The sequence below is a fragment of the Orcinus orca genome, chromosome 15 (genome assembly GCF_937001465.1).
Source record: "Orcinus orca chromosome 15, mOrcOrc1.1, whole genome shotgun sequence".
Taxonomy (NCBI): domain Eukaryota; kingdom Metazoa; phylum Chordata; class Mammalia; order Artiodactyla; family Delphinidae; genus Orcinus; species Orcinus orca.
In genome coordinates, this window is record NC_064573.1 from 84,172,576 (window position 1) to 84,194,994 (window position 22,419).

Consider the following 22,419-nt stretch of genomic DNA (forward strand, 5'->3'; position numbering starts at 1 on the left):
GAAAAAGCAAGCCAAAGAGAATTTCAGTCGCGCCCATTCGGAACGGTTACTAATGGTTGCAAATGGTAACCCTGCCGCTCTGGGCACTGATGGGGAATAACCTGTTCCCCCCGCTCAGGTCTTGGCCACCATCACCCAGATAAGCGTTTGGAAGGTGTGAGCACCACCACCGCACAATCATTCTCGTGCATGATAACAAAAGGCCACCAGGTAAAAAAAGCAAGTTGCAAAACGATGCACATAGGATGATTTCACCCTGCTCCAAGGAGAAAAAACAAAACAAAACACACGTGCAAATCGCTACAAATAGACAGGAAGAATATACCCAACGCTGATAACTCTGGGTTTCCTCTGTGACTCAGGTGGAAGTGGGGCTGGATGTGTGAAGTCGTACAAAGTGCACTGTATATCTATTATTTTATTTTTTCATGCGAATGTCTTCCTGTGTTTCTAGCGTAATTTTTTTTTTTTACTCAATAATCTTTTACTGCAGTGGATGGTTATATCATCAGTGTAATATCTGAAGCATTCTCGTTAGTGAGGCATCAAAGAAACAGTTCTGTTCCCAGCATACACGTAAATAATCAGTGTCTATGCCCCCCCCACACACCTGGAACAAAGAGCTAGATTTTGGGGATTGTTTGTTTGTTTGTTTTGGTTTTTAGCCGCATCTTGCGGCATGTGGAACTTCCCCGACCAGGGATTGAACCCGCGCCCCCTGCACTGGAAGCCCGGAGTCTTAACCACTGGACCGCCAGGGAAGTCCTAGTTGAGCCTTAAACATAGGTAAAATCCCAGCTCTGAGAGCATCTTCCCTGCGGATGCAACCCCCTCCTGTTTTTGTTTTGTTTTGTTTTGTTAATTGGAGCACAGTTGATTAACAATGTTGTGTTAGTTTCAGGTGTACAGCAAAGTGATTCAGTTATACATATACGTGTATGTATTCTTTTTCAAACTCTTTTCCCATTTAGGTTATTACAGAATATTGAGCAGCGTTTCCTGTGCTATACAGTAGGTCTTTGTTGGTTATCTATTTTATGTATAGCAGTGTGTACATGTCAATCCCAAACCCCTGTTTGAAGAGGAAGAAGGTGCACTGGGTGGCCTGCCCTGGCAGCCCCTGCCATCCCTACCCGGCCCCTGTACAGGACGGCCAGCGGCTCTTGCCCTCACCTTGCTGACCCCGTTCCACTTGTCCACGAGGTGGATCCTGCTGAAGTTTTTGACCCCCGTGAACACGGTGAAGAGCCCGGAATCAGAGTTGTTGAGCTGCAGACAACGGCAGAGAATGACACCTTTAAGCCCCAGGATGGAGGCAAAGGACCCGGGGACCAGTAGTCAAGCCAGCCCGCTTAGTTACAGGCGGCTCCCTCTTCACCCAGAGGACAGGGGCCTCGTTATCTTGTTCACCGCTGCATCCCCAGCAACTGGGGGTCAAGAGGAGGAAGACTTGGGGGCTTCTAGGAGGGACACTCCCCTGATGACAGCATCCGTCCTAGAAAGAGTCCCACCTTCCCTCCCAGACTCTAGGAGAGTCTGGTTCTCCTCCTAGGTGAATAGTAGGGTCACCCCATTACTCCCCCCAAATTAAAATAAAGCATGGCCACGTGACCTCTTTGATCAGTGAAAACGATCAATGAGGAAAGAAGTGGTTTGTCACTTCCAGGTGGGAGCTTTGAGGCCAGTGCATGCAATTTCACCGTGCTTTCTGTCGCTGCTACAGAAACCAGGGAAGTGTGTGTCCAGCTGGAGCCTCCCTCAGCCTGGGTCCCTGAGTGACAACAAAGAGCAGAGGCCCACTGGCCACCCGCACTGGACATGGCATATAAGCAAGAGATAAACTTTTGTTGTTTTAAGCCACTGAGATCTGGGGGCTGCTAAACCTGGCATATCCTGAAGCATACAGGCACACAGGACCTGACGTTTATCAAGTACTTTCTAGGCAGGAAGCACAGGCTTTGGCACTCTGAGGGTATTTCTTAGAAAAAGATTTCTAATTCAGAGCGAAAACATGCAAAGCGTACAAAGAAATGAGTGACTGCTGGGTCGAATCTAGAAAGCACCCTTCCGAGGACGCCATACAATGTAAGGTGTAGCACCCATTAGGAACTCAATAGGGGTTGTTGAGCGGCCGAATAGCTACATGGATTACTGACTGGTTAAGCCAACAGGGCCCAAGTTCAAAGCCTGCTCTGGCTTCCTAATATCTGTGTATTCTGTCATCCGTCCATTTAGAGCTTCATGAACCCAAACTTTAGCCAATATAAGGGGACAGTAACAGGAGCCTCTACAAAGAGGTACTGAGAATATTAAAAGAGCTAATGTGTAAAAACTGCTGAGCACAGTGTCTGAGAGATAATAAGAACTCAAAATGCTTTATTATTATTATTATTGTTGTCGTTATTATTATTAATAAATGCTCACCCAAAAGGATACTAACACAATAGTTATAATAGACAAAGTGTATCAGAGACTGCTAGTCACTACCCGAAGTCCATTCTCCCCTTTCTCCTTCCTAACAAAACCCAAACCTTACTCAGGGCATCAACACACTAGCTAAAAGGTAACATTTTCCAGATTGCCTTGCAGCTAAGTGTGGCCACATGACTAAGTTCTGGGCAATGGAAAGCAAGTGGAAATTGGTTTTCTCCCTCCTAAAGAGGGAAATAGCTGGGACATGCTGTTTTGTCCTCAACTCCCCTGACTGCCCCTAAAACTCCCAACACTTCATACTTCCTGCTGTTGCCTAGAATGTGGATGTGATAGCTGGTGCTCTAGCAGCCATCTTGGACCATGTGGTAATCTTGAGTATGGAAACCACACCCTCAGGAGGGCAGAGCAGAGGAGTAGAAGAATTCTAGATCCCTGAAGAGTGTGAAACCACCACAGGAACACTGAACAGTCACTGCTGGACTGTTATTTTGGGATTTCCACTATACATACTCAAAAATAAGTTTTAACATGCTACTCAGTTGGTAATAACTTTCATTTGTTTACAAGTTTACAGTTTGCTTTGACAAGAATCATGTCACTTACCTTAAACTTGCCAACTTACCCACACACCCAGAACCTGTCATCCTAGTCAAAAATGTACTGAGCAGCTACCATGTGCCCAGAACAGAATCATGATTTCTCCCTCCCACTGCCCCCAACACCAGATCAGCGGAGCCCCAAAAGGAGGCTGAAGCTGGAGCAACTCAGAGGGCTGCTTACAATTTGTGGTTGAGGGAGCCAAGGTCAGGGATCTGCCTCTACATCAGATCATGATTCAGGATCCCAATCACTGACCTTACTAGGTCAGCAGGGGTCAAGGTTAAGAAAAAGCAGGCAACTCAGAGCAAGGCTGTAGTTGACATTTGTGACCCGCCTCCCTCCCCAGCAGCCACGCCCCTTTCTTTCAGCAACAGTCACATCATTTGCGCCTGGATCAAGCTGCATCTGAAACCACCCCTAGAGTTTTCAATTATATAAGCCAATGAATTCTCTATTTCGCTTAAGCCGGTTTGAGTTAGAGTTTTCTGTAATTTACAACTCACAGCTCCTGGGCCCCCAACCAGCTCCAGAAGCGAGCTGGTAACCGGTTCCCAGGCTGTGTCAGTGGAGGACAAGACAGAGGCCCTGAACGTCTCACTGGGCCACACTTACCTCAGCAAATAACCCGAACTTGCCCTTGAAGGGGAACATGTTTGGGAAGTACTTATTGACGAGGTGGATGAGGGGATCCTCGTAGCCCCACATGATCTCGCTGACAGTGCGGTTCATGAAGGCACGTTCGCCAAGGGTGCTGAACGCCAAGGTCATGATCAGCTTCAGGCTCATGGGCCCATTCTCCATCATCATTGCTGCACTCTGCAGAGCCAGGGGACACCACGGGTTAGAGGCCAGACACAGCTGGTCTGTCCTCCCTGAACTTCAAGCCAGGCTTCCAGGCACAGCCCATCTAGAGAAACGTTCAGGCCTAGAAGGGTCCCTGCAGTGGACACGCGGGGCGTCTGGGTCATCCGGAACCATTCCCTGATCCTTCAGGAATAGGACCACCTGTGCTCTTGAGTTCAGGCCGAGTTAACTCCACCCCTAGCAGGCATGTGGCTTAGGCCTGGCCAATCAGAAACGTTCCTCTCGGGACTTCCCTGGTGGTCCAGTGGTTAAGAATCCGCCTTCCAGAGCAGGGGACGTGGGTTCGATCCCTGGTTGGGGAACTAAGATCCCACATGCCGCGGGGCAGCTAAGCCTGTGCGCTCTGGAGCCCGCACACCGCAACTAGAGAGAAGCCTGTGCGCCGCAACGAAAGATCCCACATGCCGCAACCAGGACCCAATGCAGCCAAATAAATAAATATTTTTTAAAAAAACAGTAAGAAAGAAACGTTCCTCTCTATGTGTACGTAGCCCAATCACAGCCAACGAGCCCCAAGGAGCCAGTCGGCTGGGACTGTGGGGTAGAGAGGGGAAGTGCCTGTGGCTGTCCTTGAACGTGGGGTGTGCAAGGCTGTAGCCACCCTGAGGGGCAGGTCGGCCAGTGCATGGAACCATCACAGATCCGGGCAACCTTGTTTGCACTCTGCATCAAGCCACATCTGAAACCACTCCTGCCCTTTCAGTAACAAGAGCCCACATATGCCCTTTTTGCTTATGCCAATTCAGAGCACCTGTTACTATAAGTAACCAAAAGAATCTTCATGGAGACTCGACTCTACTTCCTTAGCCCTCCCAAACTCCAAGACCCCAAGCACCTCTTCTACCCAATATCTGGGTGCTTAGAATTTAGGTGAATTTATTTTCTAATCTTTGCTTTCCTCTGGAGATACTGTCTTGGCACTTGGTTTATTTTTTAAAGGCACCTCATCCAAAAGCTAATCTCCACCTGTAGAAAAGGGAACAGAGCCAGCATTTCCTAAAACATAGAGGTCTGACTCCATGGGAACTCACAAGGGTCTCCTTTACGTTATGATTTTTTAAAGGTAATAAATAGATGGTTTTTAAAAATCACAAAAGGATACAAAGCAAAAGTCCCTCTCCGACCCCTGACCCCCCTCTTCCTATTCTTCTCCCCCAAGGCAACCCACTGCTCTGGGCTCTTGAGTATTCCTGCAGAGAGAATCTACACCAGCAGTCAGCAAACTACGGCCCGTGGGCCAAAGCCAGCCCACGGCCTGCGTTTGTACAGTCCGGGAGCTAAGAATGTTTTTTTATATTTTCAAATGGTTGAAAGGAAAACAAAAGAAGACTACTCTGAAAAACATGAAAATTATATGAAACTCACATTTCCGTATCCATGAAACAGTTCCTTTGGAATATAGCCACACCCACTCATTTATGTTTTTGTCTTGGGCTGCTTTTGTGTTATACTGGCAGAGTTGAACAGCTGCAACAGAGAACGTCTAGGCGTCCAAGCCTCAAATATCTATCTGGCCTTTCACAGAAGCAACTCACCCTGGTCTAGGCACGTAAAGGCGCTTGTGTGGAAGTGGGTATGTGCGTGCAAGTATTTCTCCTTTAGAAATATTAGAAGTAGGGGCTTCACACATGTGTTCTGCACCTTGCTTTTCCCCAGTGAGATATAACTAAGAGACTGTTCCATGACACCCCCTGCAGCCCTGCCTCCTTTTGCTGGCTTTATACTAGTCCACTGCCCGCCCACGGTAGATTATCACAACATAACTCCACATAACACACGTTTAGGTTGTTTCTAGATGTTTGCTCTGAAAACATTGCTGAGATAAATATCCTTGAGAACAAACATCTTTGCCCACATGTGTTATTCTGTCAAGAGGACAAATTCCTACCTATGAAATTTCTGAGGTCAAAGGCACATGCAATTTATATTGAAAATCACTACCTTCCAACAGCTCATACCAGTTCCGTGCCTACGACAGTATCTGTTTCCACACACGCTCCTAAGCCCTGGGCGTTATCACACAGTCTTTGCCAACCGGCTCGGTGGGAGAAAATGACTTCACTGCCAAAACATGTGTATCTCTGAGGGGGGCAGCTGCAAGGCTTTGGGCTGCATTTTCTGAGCTTCTGTTCTGTCCACCCAACGGACTTACCAGGTGCCTTTACGTCTGATCCTGAGCCCAGCCCTGGGCCAGGCCCAGAGCAAATGCCTGATGACCTTCAACTGGGTGGACAGAGGATTGAATGGAGGTCTGCGTGCCACAGAGGGCAGACTCATAGCCCAAACTTCGTAGGTTCAAAACCCTAACCTGCTACTCACTAGCTGAGTGACCTTAGGTAAGTCACCTAACCTCTCTGTTCTTCAGTTCTCCTCCTCTACAAATGGAGAAAATAATGGTACCTAACAACCATGGGATTGCTGACAAGTAAGCAAGGTAACATGTGTACAGCCTTAAGCACAAGTTCTAACACGCAGTGTTAGCAAGATGCTCGTCCGGCAGGCCTGAGACTGCTCTCTCTAGAAAGGCCTCCTGGCCAGGCCGGCCTTTGGCTGGTGTCTGAGATTCTGGCTTTAGGAGGGCTCTCACCACCCCCTAACTAAGAGGGGCTCACTGCGCCTGGACTGTACCAACGTGGTTTACGCGGACCACCTGCTTTCCTGGACCTACGTGACCAGCCCCCAATAAACACCCTGGACGCTGAGTCTCTAGTGGGCGTTCCTGGTGGAGGACACCCACCTGTATTGTCACAAGTCACCGCTGAAGGAACGAAGCGTGCGCTGTGTGACTCCCCTGGGACAGGGCTCTGGAAGCCTGTGTCTGGTCTCCACCCCACGTGCCCCTTCCCTCTGCGGATTCTGTTCTGTCTCCTTCCACTCTACCAAAGCATAGCCAGGAGCAGGACCACATCTGCCGGGTCCCGTGAGCCCTCCTAGTGAGTCAGCGAACCTGGGGGTGGCCTTGGGGACAATGACACTCATGGCAGGCAGTAAGTCCAGCTACTACAATGACTCTCACCTGCAGAGAACGGACACCCTGCCCTTAACCTCCCTCTAAACACCACAGACGACGACACAGACCCCCATTCAGCGCCCCCCCGCCAGTACCTCGTTTTGGAGATTTTAGATTTGCAGAATTGAAAAGAGGAAGACCATGACTTTGGCCAATATCCCCAAACCAGAGCCCAGGATGCACCCAGGAAGCCCACTGGGCTTAATGTCACCGCAGGAGCCACAGGCTGTGCTCTCAAGGGACTGACCGGTGCAGGGGGCAGACAGAGAGACAGAAGGGGTGCCTCACCAAGACCAGGATGTTGGGCATGACGATACTGTCGCTCTCTAGGCCGCGGGACTTGTCAGGCTGGAACTGGAAGCTGCGGTACTCAAGGAAGGACACCGTGTCATTGTCATTGAAGGTGATGTTGCTCTTGTGTCTGAACTCCCTGTGGGCGAGGAAGCCGGTAGGTCAGCTGCCTGGGAGCCAGAGGCCCTCGGATGTCTGCACCAAGCTTGGCCGCCTCCCCTCCATCTGTCCTCCCGCCACCTGCCCACTGCAGGACACGGCACCAAAGCCTCTGTAACCAAATCCCAACACGCCCCCTCCCCCTGGGCAAGCCGCCGCTGTCCCTCATCAGTCTCTTCCCAGGCTTCCCTGCTCCTCCGGGGTAGGCAGGGAGGATGGTGGTGAGGAATATGCACTCTGAAGACAGAGGGTGGGGTCTTGAATCCTGTCTCCATCATTTACTACCCCAGCCTCAGTTTTCCCACCTATAAAATGGGAGTAATGGCACTTCCCTGCCGGTCCAGTGGTTAAGACTCCGCACTTCCGTTGCAGGCGGCACGGGTTCAATCCCCGGTCGGGAACTAAGACCCCACATGCCGCAGGGCGAGGCCAAAAATAAAATAAAATAAAATGGGAGTAATAACAAAACCTACTTCATTAGGTCCCTACTTGTGAGGATTAAGTGAGTTAATGGTTGTCAGATGCATTGAAAACATTACAAATCAGCAGCAAGTTTCACTGCTGCTCTGCTGTCATTATTCTCCCTTGTTCTGCAAACTGTTCTCCACAGAGCATCCAGAAGAATCTTTGGAAAGGGGAAATCAGATCACGTCATCCTCTCGCCCACCACCCTCCTTTGCACACAGGATAAAACCCAGCTCCTACTGTGGCCTCCGGGGTCCTCACCATCTGACACCATCCCGTTCTTGGGCTTCCTGTCTCCCACTATCCCCCTCACTCCTAACACGCCAGCATTTACGCTGCTTGGTTTTACCTTACTTGTCCACTTGTTTATTCCCTCCCCGCTCCCCATCGAAATGTCAGCTCTGTGAGGCAGGGGCTTTTGTCTGCCTTTAAGAGTGAACGGGGGAACTTCCCTGGGGTCCGGGGCTAAGACTCTGCTCCCCCAATGCAGGGGGCCTGGGTTCGATCCCTGGTCCGGGAACTAGATCCCAAATGCATTCCACAACTAGGAGTTTGCATGCCGCAACTAAGGAGCCCACCTGCCGCAGCTAAGACCTAGCGCAGCCAAATAAATAAATAAATATTTAATAAAACAAAACAAAAACAGTGAACTGGCACAGTGCTTGGCACACAGGAGGCACTCAATAAACGCTTACGGAACGAAGGAATAAATAGGAACTTTGGCAAACCAGACTCAGCTCTGACACAGAAGCCTTTCATGGGTGAGCTAAGCCAGGGTCACAGTTTCCTGAGGGCACGACAGGCAGAACAAGAAATCGGGCCTCGTATTCCGACAGGCCTCCCTGCCTCTCGGAAAACTGCTCGGGCCAATCCAACGAGCCCAGTAGCCACTGGAGATCTGCACCCTCTCAAAGAAAACAATCAAACGAAGAGGCTGCGGCAGCAGTGGTCAGAATGGAACGGAGCAGGACCCCAACAAATCCTTTCCATGTGCCCCATTTTGTGTTTGTAGGAAATAGGCTTCATTCAGCTTCCTTGACCTCCCCTGAGTTCCAAAGGGTAGATTCAAACAGTTGCTAATCAGGGGAGGGAGGGGATACAGAAACAAAGGAGGAGCAGCCAGGAGACAATAGTGCCGCCTTGGGGCAGGGTCTTGGTTCCCCCTCAAAGGATACACAGAACAATATCTTGGAGTTGTTCTGCAGGAACTAAGACCCCCACCCAGGTGGAGGATGGTAACTTCAGGCCGAGCACAAGATTCCTGGGACACCACCCAGTTACCTCACCACCAACCAATCAGAAGAAAGTTTTGCACACAGTGGGAGGTGATGAAGGCTCTGACCCGCTCCCCAAATGATTTCCCTTTGAAAACTTCCATGGTCAAGCAGAATCTTTGGAACTGGTTTTTGGACATGAGTCCGCCTTCTCCCCAGGTTGCTGGCCTCCTGAATAAAGCAACCTTTCCTTTCCAACCAACACTTGCCTTTTTTTTTACTTTTTGGCCTCACGGCACGTAGGATCTTAACACCCCAACCAGGGGAACTGTGCCCCCTTCAGTGGAAGCTCGGAGTCTTAGCCACTGGACCACCAGGGAAGTCCCAACACTTGCCTTCTGAGCAGCGAGCAGCTGAACTCAGGTAACAATAATATGTTAACAGCTAATGTTTATTGAACACTTAAACTACGTGCCAGGCACTGTGCTGGGCTTTCCACTAAGCATCTTATCCAATCCTCATAACCACCCACAGTGCGTACTGTCATCCCCATTTTACAGAGCGGGAAACTGAGGCACAGGGAAGGAAAGGCCTGTGCCCACAGTCAGAGAGCTGCTGAGTGGCAAAGCCAGGCGGTCGCTCTCCAAGTCTCAAGCGCTAGAGCACCAGATTGGGAGAAGCAGATTGACCCTGAACAAGCCCCACTACTGCGAGGGGCCTGTTTTCTCATCTGTAAAATGGGGTGATGACCTGAGTCCCAGCCCAGCCCCCTCCATCCTCACCTGTACACGTAGGGTCCGCGCTCCCGCACCTGCGGCTTCTGGCCTTGGAGGATCTCATTGGGGTTGACGACATCGAAAAAGTAGACAGAGAGGTAGAAGGGGACGGGGATCTCCTTCCACATGTTGAAGGACAGGCTGCTGGGGTCGATGCGCACATTCTGTGGGGGATGAGAAGAACAGGTCCGTGAGGAGGAGGGCCAGGGCCCCCGGCCACCTACCCACCCAGCTCCCAAACAGCTGCCTGGTGCCAGCCTGTGCTGCAGACTCCACAGGCACATCCGGGAAGGGGCTCCCTGGAGGGGGGTGCTCTGGGGGCAGGAGGAGGTGGGAACGCTGCTCTGGAGTTGACATAATTAATGTTAATAGGTAATATTATTTTTACGTGGTATTTTTTTTTTATAAATTTATTTTGTTTTTTATTTATTTTATTTTTGGCTGCGTTGGGTCTTTGTTGCTGCGCGCGGGCTTTCTCTAGTTGCGGCGAGCGGGGGCTACTGTTCGTTGCGGTGTGCGGGCTTCTCATTGCGGTGGCTTCTCTTGTTGCAGAGCACAGGTTCTAGGCACGTGAGTTTCAGTAGTTGTGGCACACGGGCTTAGCTGCTCCGCAGCATGTGGGATCTTCCTGGACCAGAGATCAAACCCGTACCCCCTGCATTGGCAGGCGGATTCTTAACCACTGCGCCACCAGGAAAGCCCTTATGTGTTATTTTTAAAATGTGTTTTCATAACGGCAGCCTGATTGGGGGACCAGGAGGTGGCCGCTGCTTGACCACAGCACTTGGCACCCAGCGGGAAGTGGGCTCTGTGTGCCAAATGCATCATTCATTCATTCACTCATTCATTCAACACACATTTTTTAAAAGCTTTAGTATAATTGATTTACAATGTTCCAGGTGTACAGCAAAATATTCAATTTTACATATATATACATTCTTTTTCAGATTCTTTACTGTTATAGGTTATTATAATATATTGAATATAGTTCCTCGTGCTATACAGTAGGTCCTTCTTGTTTACCTACTTTATATATAGTAGTGTGTATCTGTTAATCCCAAATTCCTAATTTAGCCCTCCCCATCCCACTTCCCCCTTTGGTGATCATAAGTTTGTTTTCTATGTCTGTCAACACACATTTATTTGAGCACCTACTACAAGTCAGGCCCTCTTCTAAGAGCTGGGGATAGGAGAGCGAACAAGACAGACCCAGATCTCCAACGTCGTGGGGCTCTTATTCCAGTAAGGGAAAGGTCTTCAATAATTACGGTAAAGTGCACGCTAGGTGACAGGGCATAGTGAGAACACAGCAGGGACAGGGAAGAAGGCTGCAATTTTAAACAGAGGAATAAGGCAGGTGAAATGTAAGGAAAAACAAAAGACCAAAACTAAACCAAAATTAAAAACTAAGGGCACTGAGGGGAACACGTGTATTTGGTGGTGGTGGGTAAGTCTGTGAAGAAGCCACAGTCCGTGCAAAGGCCCTGAGGCAGGGAGGAGCTGAGACAGAGCATTCAGGAACAGCAAGGAGGCCAGCATGGCCAGAGCAGGGTCTATGAGGGGAAGAGCAGAAGGAGATGAGAACAGAAGCAGTTTTCCACGAAAAGCCAGCAAGGCAGAAATTTATATAAACTCTAAATCTCCAGATTTATAAAGCTTGGACAAAACTTGATTTCCTTAAACGGCGGAAGATGACAGGTCTGAAGCTCACTCGGAGAGTCTGTCAGATACACTGGCCTCTAATCCCTGCTTCGCTCTCCAGCTCTGAGCTCCCTGCCCCAGTGACACAGGAGGTCCCCCCAGTGCCACCCAACCCTGCCCCCGCCCAGCCTGACCCAGCCCATCAGATAGACGCTCAATGTTGCAAAGCTAGATGTCTGGGCAGCTTGCGTCACCCTCACCCTTTCTTTGAACGTGGTCTTCCAGGACAAGGACAGCCAGCCCCACTGTCCCCAAACAGACTGTCCCAGAACCAATGGGCAGCAGCCCCAGAGAAGGCAGAAGGCTGGAGCTGGAGATCAGGCTCAGCCCCATGTATCCAACCGGCAGGCTCTGGGAAGGAGCAGATTTGGAGGGAGTCTGACCCGAGGGCCCTCCGGGCAAGTTAGTCGGCCCTGAACCTCAGTCTTCCCATCTGTACAATGGGGCCAGTGACTCTATAGCCTCAGCTGTGCCTCATTTGACCTACGTGGCATTTAAATGAAGAAAAGTTGAACTCATTGCCAAGAACAAAAAACTGGGAGATTTAACATAAAACCTGGACTTCAGGGTTCTCTTGAAAATATCAGGAGATCAGAGACTTGCCTTCAGGTGTAACAATCCTTTATTGATAAACACGTCTTCCTACCAGCTACAGGAGTCACAAGGATCATTTTTATAACCCGAGCATCCAGTACCTGCAAATAAAGGTGACTAGTAAACATGGTTCGTACAAAGCAACAAAAACGGGTATTTCCCTGCTGGAGAGGGTATGGAGAAAAGAGAACCCTCCTACACTGTTGGTGGGAATGTAAATTGGTGCAGCCACTATGGAGAACAGTATGGAGGTTCCTCAAAAAACTAAAAATAGAATTATCATATGACCCAGCAATCCCACCCTTGGGCCTGTATCCGGAGAAAACTCTGATTCGAAAAGATACATGCACCTCAGTGTTCACTGCAGCACTATTTACAATAGCCAGGTCATGGAAGCAACCTAAATGCCCATTGACAGACGAATGGATGAAGGAGATGTGGTACACATATACAGTGGAATATTACTCAGCCATAAAAAAGAATGAAATCATGCCATTTGCAGCAACATGGATGGACCTAGAGATGATCATACTAAGTGAAGTAAGTCAGACAAAGACAAATATCATACGTATCACTCGTATGTGGAGCCTAAAAAAAAATGATACAAATGAACTTATTTACAAAACAGAAACAGACTCACAGACACAGAAAACAAATTTACGGTTACCAAAGGGAAATTAGGAGGTTGGGATTAACATATAGACACTACTATATATAAATCACTTAGTTGTACACCTGAAACTAACACAACAGTGTAAATCAACTATACTCCAATATAAAACTAAAAAAAAAAAAAAACACGAGCATTTCCCAAGCGGGCCTGTGTGTCAGGTGCTTGCTCTAGACTCTTCACTGCACTGTCACTTCCCTGACTAGCACCACGATCCTTCGAGGCAGCCACTATTATTAATATTATTATCATTATTATTACTATTATTATTGGTCTCCTTTGTCAGTTTTAATGAAGACGTAAGTGAGGGAGTTTGGTGCGGGGTGCAGGAGGGTCCACTGTGACAGGTGACAGCTGACCTCTTCAGTGCGAGGGAAAAGGCCACAAGACCCTGGTGGGGGCCGGCCCTGAGCGCGCCTCTCCCAAGTTTAATGCAGGGAGGGGGAAGCCCGCATCCGGGCCTCCCAGCCCCCAGCTCTGGAGCTGCAGAGCCCAGTGAGGGCACATCCCGGGGCGGCCAGGAGAGGGGAGGAGGGACGGAGTGGCAGCCCCGTGCACAGCTGTAGGGAGGGCCCGTCCCCAGCTCAGTCCTGACACATACAACCGAGAGGGCAATTCGGGTGAGCACGGAGGTGGGGGAGGACATGGTGAACGGAAGGGGTCACCCCCCCTAAAACAAAGGCAGCAGTTGCAACTTCCCTCTGGGCCCCTGAGGTCCCCGGGGCTTGGGTTTTTCCAGCTCCTCCCATGTTTTGTGAGCTGCCAGAAATCCAGATGTTTCTATGGCATCTCCCAATTGTTTCAATGGCAGCAACTTATTTTTCAAAATCAAACACACCTGGGGGCTTTCCTGGTGGCGCAGTGGTTGAGAGTCCGCCTGCCAATGCAGGGGACACGGGTTCGAGCCCTGGTCTGGGAAGATCCCACATGCCGCGGAGCAACTAAGCCCGTGAGCCACAACTACTGAGCCTGCGCGTCTGGAGCCTGTGCTCCGCAACAAGAGAGGCCGCGACAGTGAGAGGCCCGCGCACCGCGATGAAGAGTGGCCCCCACTCCCCGCAACTAGAGAAAACCCTTGCACAGGAACGAAGACCCAACACAGCCAAAAGATTAAAATAAATTAAAAACTAAAAATTAAAAAAAAATGTGCAGTTCCATCACATTTAAAAACAAAAAAACACCCGGGAGGCAGATCACACGTCTTAAGGCCACGGCTGGACCGCCGGGATGCCCCTCTGCCACGCCTGCCGGAGCACCTCACCTGCACCATCTCCCAGAGGGGGTGACCTCTCCGTGTTACGGCGGGGGCGGGACTGGGGCCCGCGAGGCTGGGTAGCTCTCCCCCTCCCCACTGGCCCACAGCAGGTCCCACCCCAGAGGCCATTCCCCCCCTTCCCCGCCCCCCCCCACCAGCCACAGGCTTGGAGAGTGGAATTCAAACGTCAGCCTGGAGACTGCTCGTGGGGTTGCAGGTGGGGGGGCGGGGTTGTTAGTCATGCAGGACGGAAATCTTTAACCCAAAGCAACAAAGACAGGCCCACAGGGAGGAGCGACAGAAGGGCAGTGCCATCACGCCCTCTCTCCATCCCCCATCCACAGAACAGATACATCCAGGGCTAGTAGGTAGGGGGCCCGCCTGTCCTGGCTTCCGTCAGCGCACTCGGCCAGGAGAAAAGCGACATCGATCCAGTTTCCTTCTTTTGACGTGTTTGGGATAAAATGTAACAGGGAAGAGCCAAATCTGACTCCATGTTGGACCTGTTTCTTTCACTTTAACCTTTGCTTGCCGCTGCTTTTGTTCACTAAAAGGACTCTGTCTATACAGAACCGCCTGCCTCGGGGAACCCTGTCCCGCTGCCTGAATGTTAAACCAAATGCCTTTGTTCAGGGAAGCATCCAGACCCTGTCCACCTGTACACGGCTGCAAGAAAGAAGAAATGAACACATCCCCTCCCCGAGGCTGGCTATTCCAGGGGATATTCGCAGAACTTATGGCCTCTGTACTGTCTTCCTCATCTCCTCCCCCTGTCTGTGCTAGAAAAGAAACTGGCATCCAAACCCTGTAAGATGGTTACTTTGAGACATTAGTCGGCCGTCTTCTCCGTCTGCTGGCTTTACGAATGAATAGTCGTATAGACAATGGACTCGAGGACACGGGGAGGGGGAAGGGTAAGCTGGGACGAAGTGAGACAGTAGCATGGACATATATACACTACCAAATGCAAAACAGATAGCTAGTGGGAAGCAGCCTCACAGCACAGGGAGATCAGCTCGGTGCTTTGTGACCACCTAGGGGGTGGGATAGGGAGGGTGGGAAGGGGACGCAAGAGAGAGGGGATATGGGGATATACGTATACATATAGCTGATTCACCTTGTTATACAGCAGAAACTAACACACCATTTAAAGCAATTATACTCCAATAAAAATGTTTTTAAAAAAAAATTCGTATTCCCTGCCTCAACACCTCGTCTCCAATTTATTGGCCTGTCGTGCGGCAAGCAGAGCGAGCTTGGACTCGGTAGTAAAAATATATAACCTGAGATCTACCCTCTTAGCAAATATTTAAATATACAATGCAGTATTGCTAACTCCTATTCATCATGCATAACTACTGTTACTACTACTACCAATAATAACAAACATAAATAAAGAGGTTGGGAGGAAACTTTCGGAGGTGATGGACATCTTGATCGTGCTGATGGTTTCACAGGTGTACACTTGGGGATGGTTTCACAGGTGTATACTTCTCTCCAAACTCATCGAGTTGCATAATTATATACATATAGCTTTTTTAAATGTCAATCATACCTCAATAAAGTGGTTTAAAATTTTAAAAAGTTTCCAGTTCCTGCCTCCCTCCCCCAGCCCTGTTTCTTGGCAAAGGTCTGGACACGGACAAGGGTTTTTTGGAATTCCGGAATCCCTCTGTGCTTTCCTAATCTCCTGGCCTGCCCACCCAGTTCAGGGATAAATCAGTGCCAAACCGATGAGTCACCAGATGAAGCCATGTGTCTCTCCCTGCAACAGAAGGGGTTTTGGGGCCCTGGGGTCCCACCCCTGTTCATCGGGCAATCTCCTGTGACCCAGCTCTGCTTTCTGGGATAAGTCACTGATCCTCTCTGCACCTCAGTTTCCTCATCCATAAAATGGGTGTAATGATAATAAGAGGGTATGTAGAGGTAAAGTGCTTAGAACAGGGTCCAGTAGATCCTGGGGACCCAGAAGATCAGCCATGCAGTTACCTGGCACGAAGTGACCAGCCCTTCCTCCTCCCCCTGTCACTGCCCCACCTCCAGTGGGGGTTGGACTTTGCACCGCTTGCGATCCACAGGATAACTTTGTTTCGGTCACACCGGACCACAGGCATCAGGACCAGGAAGCTGATTAGATAACAGTGCACAGGCCAAGCTCAGGGCCTTTTGACTAACATCTGATTCTATCCCTGCCCCCTCCCCTAAGGTCAAAGATCACAGCCCGAAAACAAAGACTGAGAGAGAGGTCAAGGTGATCCCTCATTGGACGCCACTCCCTTTTATCCAACCAGATTCTCCAGGCTCATTCTGGACAGTCAGGAGGGCTGCCTGGAAGAGAGGGCATGTGAGCTGGGGATTGAACAAAGGAGTTGGGCTTTGCCAGGGAAAGAAGATGGGGAGGGCGGTCCTGGCAGGGGCCCCGCCTCTGCAAAGGCTAGGAAGCCTTTAAGAGCATGACTTACCTAAATGTCCATCAATCACAAAGATGTTTTTAAAACAACTCAAACATCACAATGGATAAACCAACTGCTGTGCATCCGTACAATAGAATAAATGCTCGGTAATAAAAGGGAACCAACTGCTGATAAACGCCACATGGAGGAACCTCAAAAGCCTATGTTAGGGACTTCCCTGGCAGTCCAGTGGTTAAGACTCTGAGCTGCCAAGGCAGAGGGCACAGGTTCCATCCCTGGTCGGGGAACTAAGATCCCGCATGCCGCACGGCGAGGCCAAAAAAAAAAAAAAAAAAATTAGACAAAAAAGCCTATGTTAAATTGAAAGAGCCAGATACCAAAAGCTACATACTATATGATTTCACTTATATGACACTGTGGAAAAGGGAAAACTCTAGGGACAGAAACCAGATCGGTGGTTGCCAGGGGCTCGGGGGAGGGAGGAAGCTGACTGCAAAAGGGCATCAGGAAGCTCCTTGGGGTGATGAAAATGTCCCATCCCTTGATTTTGGCTGCCAGACAGGAGAGATGTATACATGTGATAAAGCTCATCGAACTACACTTAAAAAGGACGCATGTTAATGGATGAACCTTGAAAACACGCCACTAAGATTTCCTGACAGTTTTATTGAGACCTGATTCAGACACCACACAATTTATCCATTCAAAGTGTACGACGCAATGGTTTTTAGTCTATTCTCAGAGTTGCGCAGCCATCATCACCATCTAATTTCAGAACATTTTCATCACCCAAAACAAAACCGCATTAGCACTCAATCCTCTCCCCCAGCCCCTGGCAACCACCAATCTACTTTCTGTCTCTATGGATTTGCCTTTTCTCAGATAAAGAGAATCACACAAGTCTTCAAATGTGTCCCTAATTCTCTATTTCTTAAAAACAAGCAGAGACACAAAAGGCCACATATGTCTTCTTTCACTTAGCAAAAGGTTATCGAGGTCCTGATCATTCATCCTTTTTATGTGTAGTTTGTTGAACTTTATCCAATGTATATACCTCATCGGTGTGGCAACTAAAATCAAGAGATGGGACGTTTTCATCAAGCCTTTTTTAAAAGGGTGTATATGAGCACATCTATGTTCACAGCAGCATTATCCACAATTGCCAATAGGTGGAAGCAACCCAAGTGTCCATCGATGGATGAGTGGATAAATGCAATGTGGTGTATCCAGTGTTATTCAGCCTTAAAAAGGAAGGAAATTCTGACCCAGGCTATACACCGTGGATGAACTTTGAAAACATCACTAAGCGAAATAAGCCAGTTGCAAAAGGACACACACTGTATGATTCCGTTTATGTGAAGTGTCTAGAATGAGCAAGGGAGTTCCCTGGTGGCCTAGTGGTTAGGATTCCGGGTTTTCACTGCTGTGGCCCAGGTTCAATTGCTGGTCGGGGAACTGAAATCCTGCAAGCGGCGTGGCGCAGCCAAAAAGAAAAGAATAGGCAAATTCATAGGGACAGAAGGCAGCCTGGTGGCTGCCAGGGGAGCACTGGGGAGGGGCTCCTTAATGGGTATAGGGTTTCTTTCTGGGGTGATGAAGATGTTCTGGAACCGGACAGTGGTAATGGCTGCACAACATCGTAAATGTACTAAATACCACTCAACTGTACGCTTTTTAACGGTTTAAATGGTGAGCTTTATGTTAAGTGAATCTTACCACAATTTCAAAAAGAAAAAAGATTAGCTGCAAATTAAAACGAGATATTTCCCAAAAGATGGACACAAATTAAGTCACCTGAGAAAACCAAGTGCGGGTAAAGGTGTGGGGAAACGGAGGTGCCCCAGAACGTGAGCACAGCATGCCCCCATGACCCTGCGGTCCCCTGCTCTGCACACTGGCTCTCAGACACTACTGGCCCCGCCCAGGACCACGACCTACACACCTGGGGTGACTGAAACAAGCTTCAGGGAAGAACACCCGCCTTTCCAATAGGATGCCACTTACACTCCCAACGGATTATTTGCTCCTCAGATATTCTCTCCCAGTCCATTCTGTTTTAAGTGTTGGCCCCCACTGACCCCAATCGTCTCACATCCCTCTCTCGGATCACAGCCCACAGCTGGACAACTCTGCCCTGGAGACAGTCCCACGTGTGTGCGAGAGGGCTGCAGAAGAATCGTCGAGGGACTTCCCTGGCAGTCCAGAGGTTAAGACTCCTAGCTTCTACTGCAGCGGGCACAGGTTCGATCCCTGGTCGGGGAACTAAGATCCTGCATGCCTCAGAATCATCGAATCTCGAAACAGAACAGATGGTTCAGCAGATTCTCAGCCAGAGATAAATCAGGCTTCTGCACACAAAATGAATGAAAGGACCGGGTCTACCTGGATAAGGCTCAGAGAAAGAATCTTGAGTGAAAAAAAAGGCAAGCTGCAGAAAAGGTAACAGTCACTATTGGCTCTTCACATGAATTTTTCAAACACACAAAATAATGTGGAACATTTTATTTCTTGAAAATGCTATTAACCTAAAAGCTGCCAGCTCAGCATTGGTCTATAAGTCCCTCCATCTGGTCTGGCCCCTGTGGCCTCTCCAGGCCCCACATCCTACCATGTCCCTGTCACTCATTCAGCCCGTCCATGCTGGCCTCCTTGCTGTCCCCTGTATATGCAGGCACACTCCTGCCCCAGGGCCTTTGCATGGGCTGTTCCCTCTGCCCTCAATGTTTTTCCCGAGGTAGCAGCATGGCCACATCTCTCGCCCCTCCTAATCTTCCCTCACATGCCCCCTTCTCAAGAAGACCCACCCCATCCACCTTCAAATTCCTGAACACCCCCCAGCCTGCTCTGGGTTTTCCATAGTCCTTGTCATCTTCCGGCATAATTATAATTAATTGTGTCTATTGTTCTTCATCTGTCTGCCCCGCTAGATCAGAAACCCACCAGGACTGGATCCTCAGCTGCTCACTGATGTCTCTCCAGGGCCTGGAACAGTGCTTGGCGCTCAGCAGGTGCTCAGTGAGCTCGGGAACAAATAGAATCAAAGTAGAAACGTCTAGGGAGCGGCGATCTGCTTTCTCCTTTGTGTATGTTTTAAAAAGCTCGTAATGGAGGGAATGTGGGGAGGCGGGCGTGCTGCGCGGCTTGCAGGATCTTAGGTCCCTGACCAGGAATTGAACCCAGGCCCACAGCAGTGAAAGCGCACAGTCCTAACCACTGGACCTCCAGGGAATTCCCGAGATAATTTTTTTTTTTAAATACACAGAGAGCATGGCCTATTGGGGGCCCAAGCAGCTCAGTGGACGTGTGATGGAACAAATGCAAATTTCATGTTTCAAGTAAATACATCTTAAAAATCACCATTTTAATAAAAATGTGAGCTGCGGGCTTCCCTGGTGGCACAGTGGTTGGGAGTCCGCCTGCCGATGCAAGGAACACGGGTTCGTGCCCCGGTCCGGGAAGATCCCACATGCCGCTGAGCGGCTGGGCCCGTGAGCCATGGCCGCTGAGCCTGCGCGTCCGGAGCCTGTGCTCCGCGATGGGAGGGGCCACAGCAGTGAGAGGCCCGCGTACCGCAAAAAAAAATGTGAGCTGCGACCTCACAGGCCAGGCCACAGCCTCAGGACTGGGGTAAACGGATGGTGAGACTCAGACCACTATCCCATCCAAGGGTGGTCCCACCTCCAACAGACCCCATCTCCTCTCCAGGCCAGGCGGTGAGGACCCTGCCTAGGGAAGGGGCAGAGCAGATGTCCTGAGGCCCGGAGGATGCAGGGTGAGGGACAGCAGACCAGCCTTCTGTTTCACAGAGAGGCCAGCGGAAGGCAGGGGAGAGGCCCAGGCCTCACATGGCTGTCCCTCCAGGGGCCTCAGGCCAGCCAGGCAGGCCTCCTGCACACGCATGGGATGAGCTTGGATAGAGAAGCAGGCAGAGGCTGAGAGGGGCCCCATGACTCCAGGGACCTCTACCTTCACCCTCAGGAGCCAGCAGCCAGAGCACGGGACCTCAGCTCACAGAGGCCAGAAAGAGCATCTCTTGCCGGGTCTCGAGGGCCAGGAAGTCCGCGACCCCCGGTGAAACCACCTACCAGGAAATCTCCTCTCGCCCATTTCCCGAGCAGTAAAGCATCTGCGTTAGGCCCCTTGGGCCGCTGGAACAAAGTCACACACTGGGTGACTTAAAACATGTAACGCCTCCCAGTTCTGGAGGCCAGAAGTCCGAAATCAAGGCGTGGGCAGGGCCGCGCTCCTCCAGAAGGCTCCAGGGCGGCTCCTAACCTGCTCCTCTAGCTCCTGGTGGTCTCAGGCTTTCCTAGGCGCATCCCTCCAACCTCTTCCTCTGTCATCACATCCCCCCCTCTATGTGTCCTCTTCTTATAAGGACGTTCTCGTTGGACTTTGGGCCCACCTGACCCTTACCTTAATCACATCTGCAAAGACCCTATTTCCAAATAAGGTCACATTCGCAGGTAACAGGGGTTAGGACAGGACTTGGAAGTACCATTTTTTGGGGGGGACCCTATTCAGCCCAACCCAGGGGCAAAAAGCCAGGGCAAAGCGAAGTGATCAGGGTGTCGCTTGAACCCACAAGTGGCCACTGCCCTCCCACGGCACTCTCCCTGCTCCCAGGATGGCCCTGACTGCCAAATCCAAAACCCCACTCTCCAGGTGCCACCTCCTCCACGAAGCCTTTGGGGAACTACCTACGCTGAGCCTGCTCTGACCTAATTAGGACACAGGCCATTCTGTGGACAGTCACCCACTCTGTGCTAGATGACATGTTCTGAATTTAAAGATGAACAAGACGGGGCCCCTGAGAAGCTGGGGGAGGGTCGGGGAGCTGGAGAATCCTATCCACCATCTGTAAAGCACTACTCAGGTAGCAAAACACTTCCACCTACCTCACCTCATTACATTCTCAAAGGCCCATGGAACACACACAGACACTGAAGCTCGAGGACCAATTATCACCCCGATGCCACAGGTGCAGGAAGAGACCAAGCCACAGGTCCTGCACCAACATGCAGGCCAGTGCCCTCACATTTCTCTCCCACTGAGCTCAGAGCACACAGGACAGGAGTTTCGCAAATTAATCATTAATTTTGACCTGGCCATTGAATTGCAAAACCCAATCCCTCCCCCAGTGATAACAGGCAACACGCCTCTGACCAGATGGGCCAGGAGGCTGATTCACCTGTCTGAGGCCAGGTTCTGGGACAGGACCAGACCCTTCCCACTCCAGTCACTTCCTACCCCCTGCATCCGAGGGCTCCAGAGATGTCCCCAGCCCCGTGGGGCCCATGAACGCAGGGAAGACTGCAGCATGGGCTGATTCAGTCTGGAATTTGGGAACGTCACACCCTTGGCTAATGTTCCAACTTCTTTTGGTTTTAAAGGTAAGAAGAATGAAAGAAAATGTTTTTTATAGAAAACCCAAGCACGTTGCTGAAACAGCGGGGTGAGTTGCTTAAGCTAAGAAGTTGAGTCATGCTTGATTCCTCCATTTCTCTCCCACCCAAAAACCATCCATCAGGAAGTCTTGCTCTAAGATGCACAAAAAAATCCATCCAACCACCCCAGCTCCTATCATCACTTGCTCCGACAGATGCAGTCACCTCTTCACTGGTGTTCTCACTTTTGCTTTTGTCCCTAGTCTATTTCCCGCATAGATCAGAGTTGCCCTTTTAAAAGGTACATCTGATCATGGTATTCCCCCCACTCAAACACCTCCCACGGCTCCCTACTTATCTTGGAAATAAATCCAAATCTCTTGACAGTGACCTACGAGGTCTTGCACCATCTGGCTCCCTGCAGCTATACCAATCGTAGCTCCCTTTGCCATCCACCTCGTTCACTCTGATCCAGCCACACTGGCCTCATTGTTCCTGAGCCCATTGGGCAAGATTCTGCCACAGGGCCTTTGCACTGACTGTTTGCTTCTCCAAAGGCAATCTTCCCCCCGATGCCCACATAGGT

The 22,419-nt window shown here is 50.1% G+C and overlaps 1 protein-coding gene across 5 annotated transcripts in view; it reads right to left on the reverse strand.

Moving 5' to 3' along the window:
• SCARB1 (scavenger receptor class B member 1) overlaps positions 1-22,419 on the reverse strand; it is a 79,546-nt gene that overhangs the window by 26,642 nt on the left and 30,485 nt on the right. For 4 of the 5 annotated variants that reach the window (XM_033440687.2, XM_004276648.4, XM_049697836.1 and 1 more), the window contains exons 2-5: positions 9,819-9,976; positions 7,196-7,337; positions 3,646-3,849; positions 1,174-1,269 (exon numbers count right to left, since the gene is read on the reverse strand). In XM_033440687.2, the coding sequence (XP_033296578.2) occupies positions 1,174-1,269; positions 3,646-3,849; positions 7,196-7,337; positions 9,819-9,976 (600 nt within the window). Of the gene's footprint in view, positions 1-1,173; positions 1,270-3,645; positions 3,850-7,195; positions 7,338-9,818; positions 9,977-12,116; positions 12,209-22,419 lie in introns of all 5 variants that reach the window. The other variant, XM_033440690.2, reaches the window with a different exon arrangement.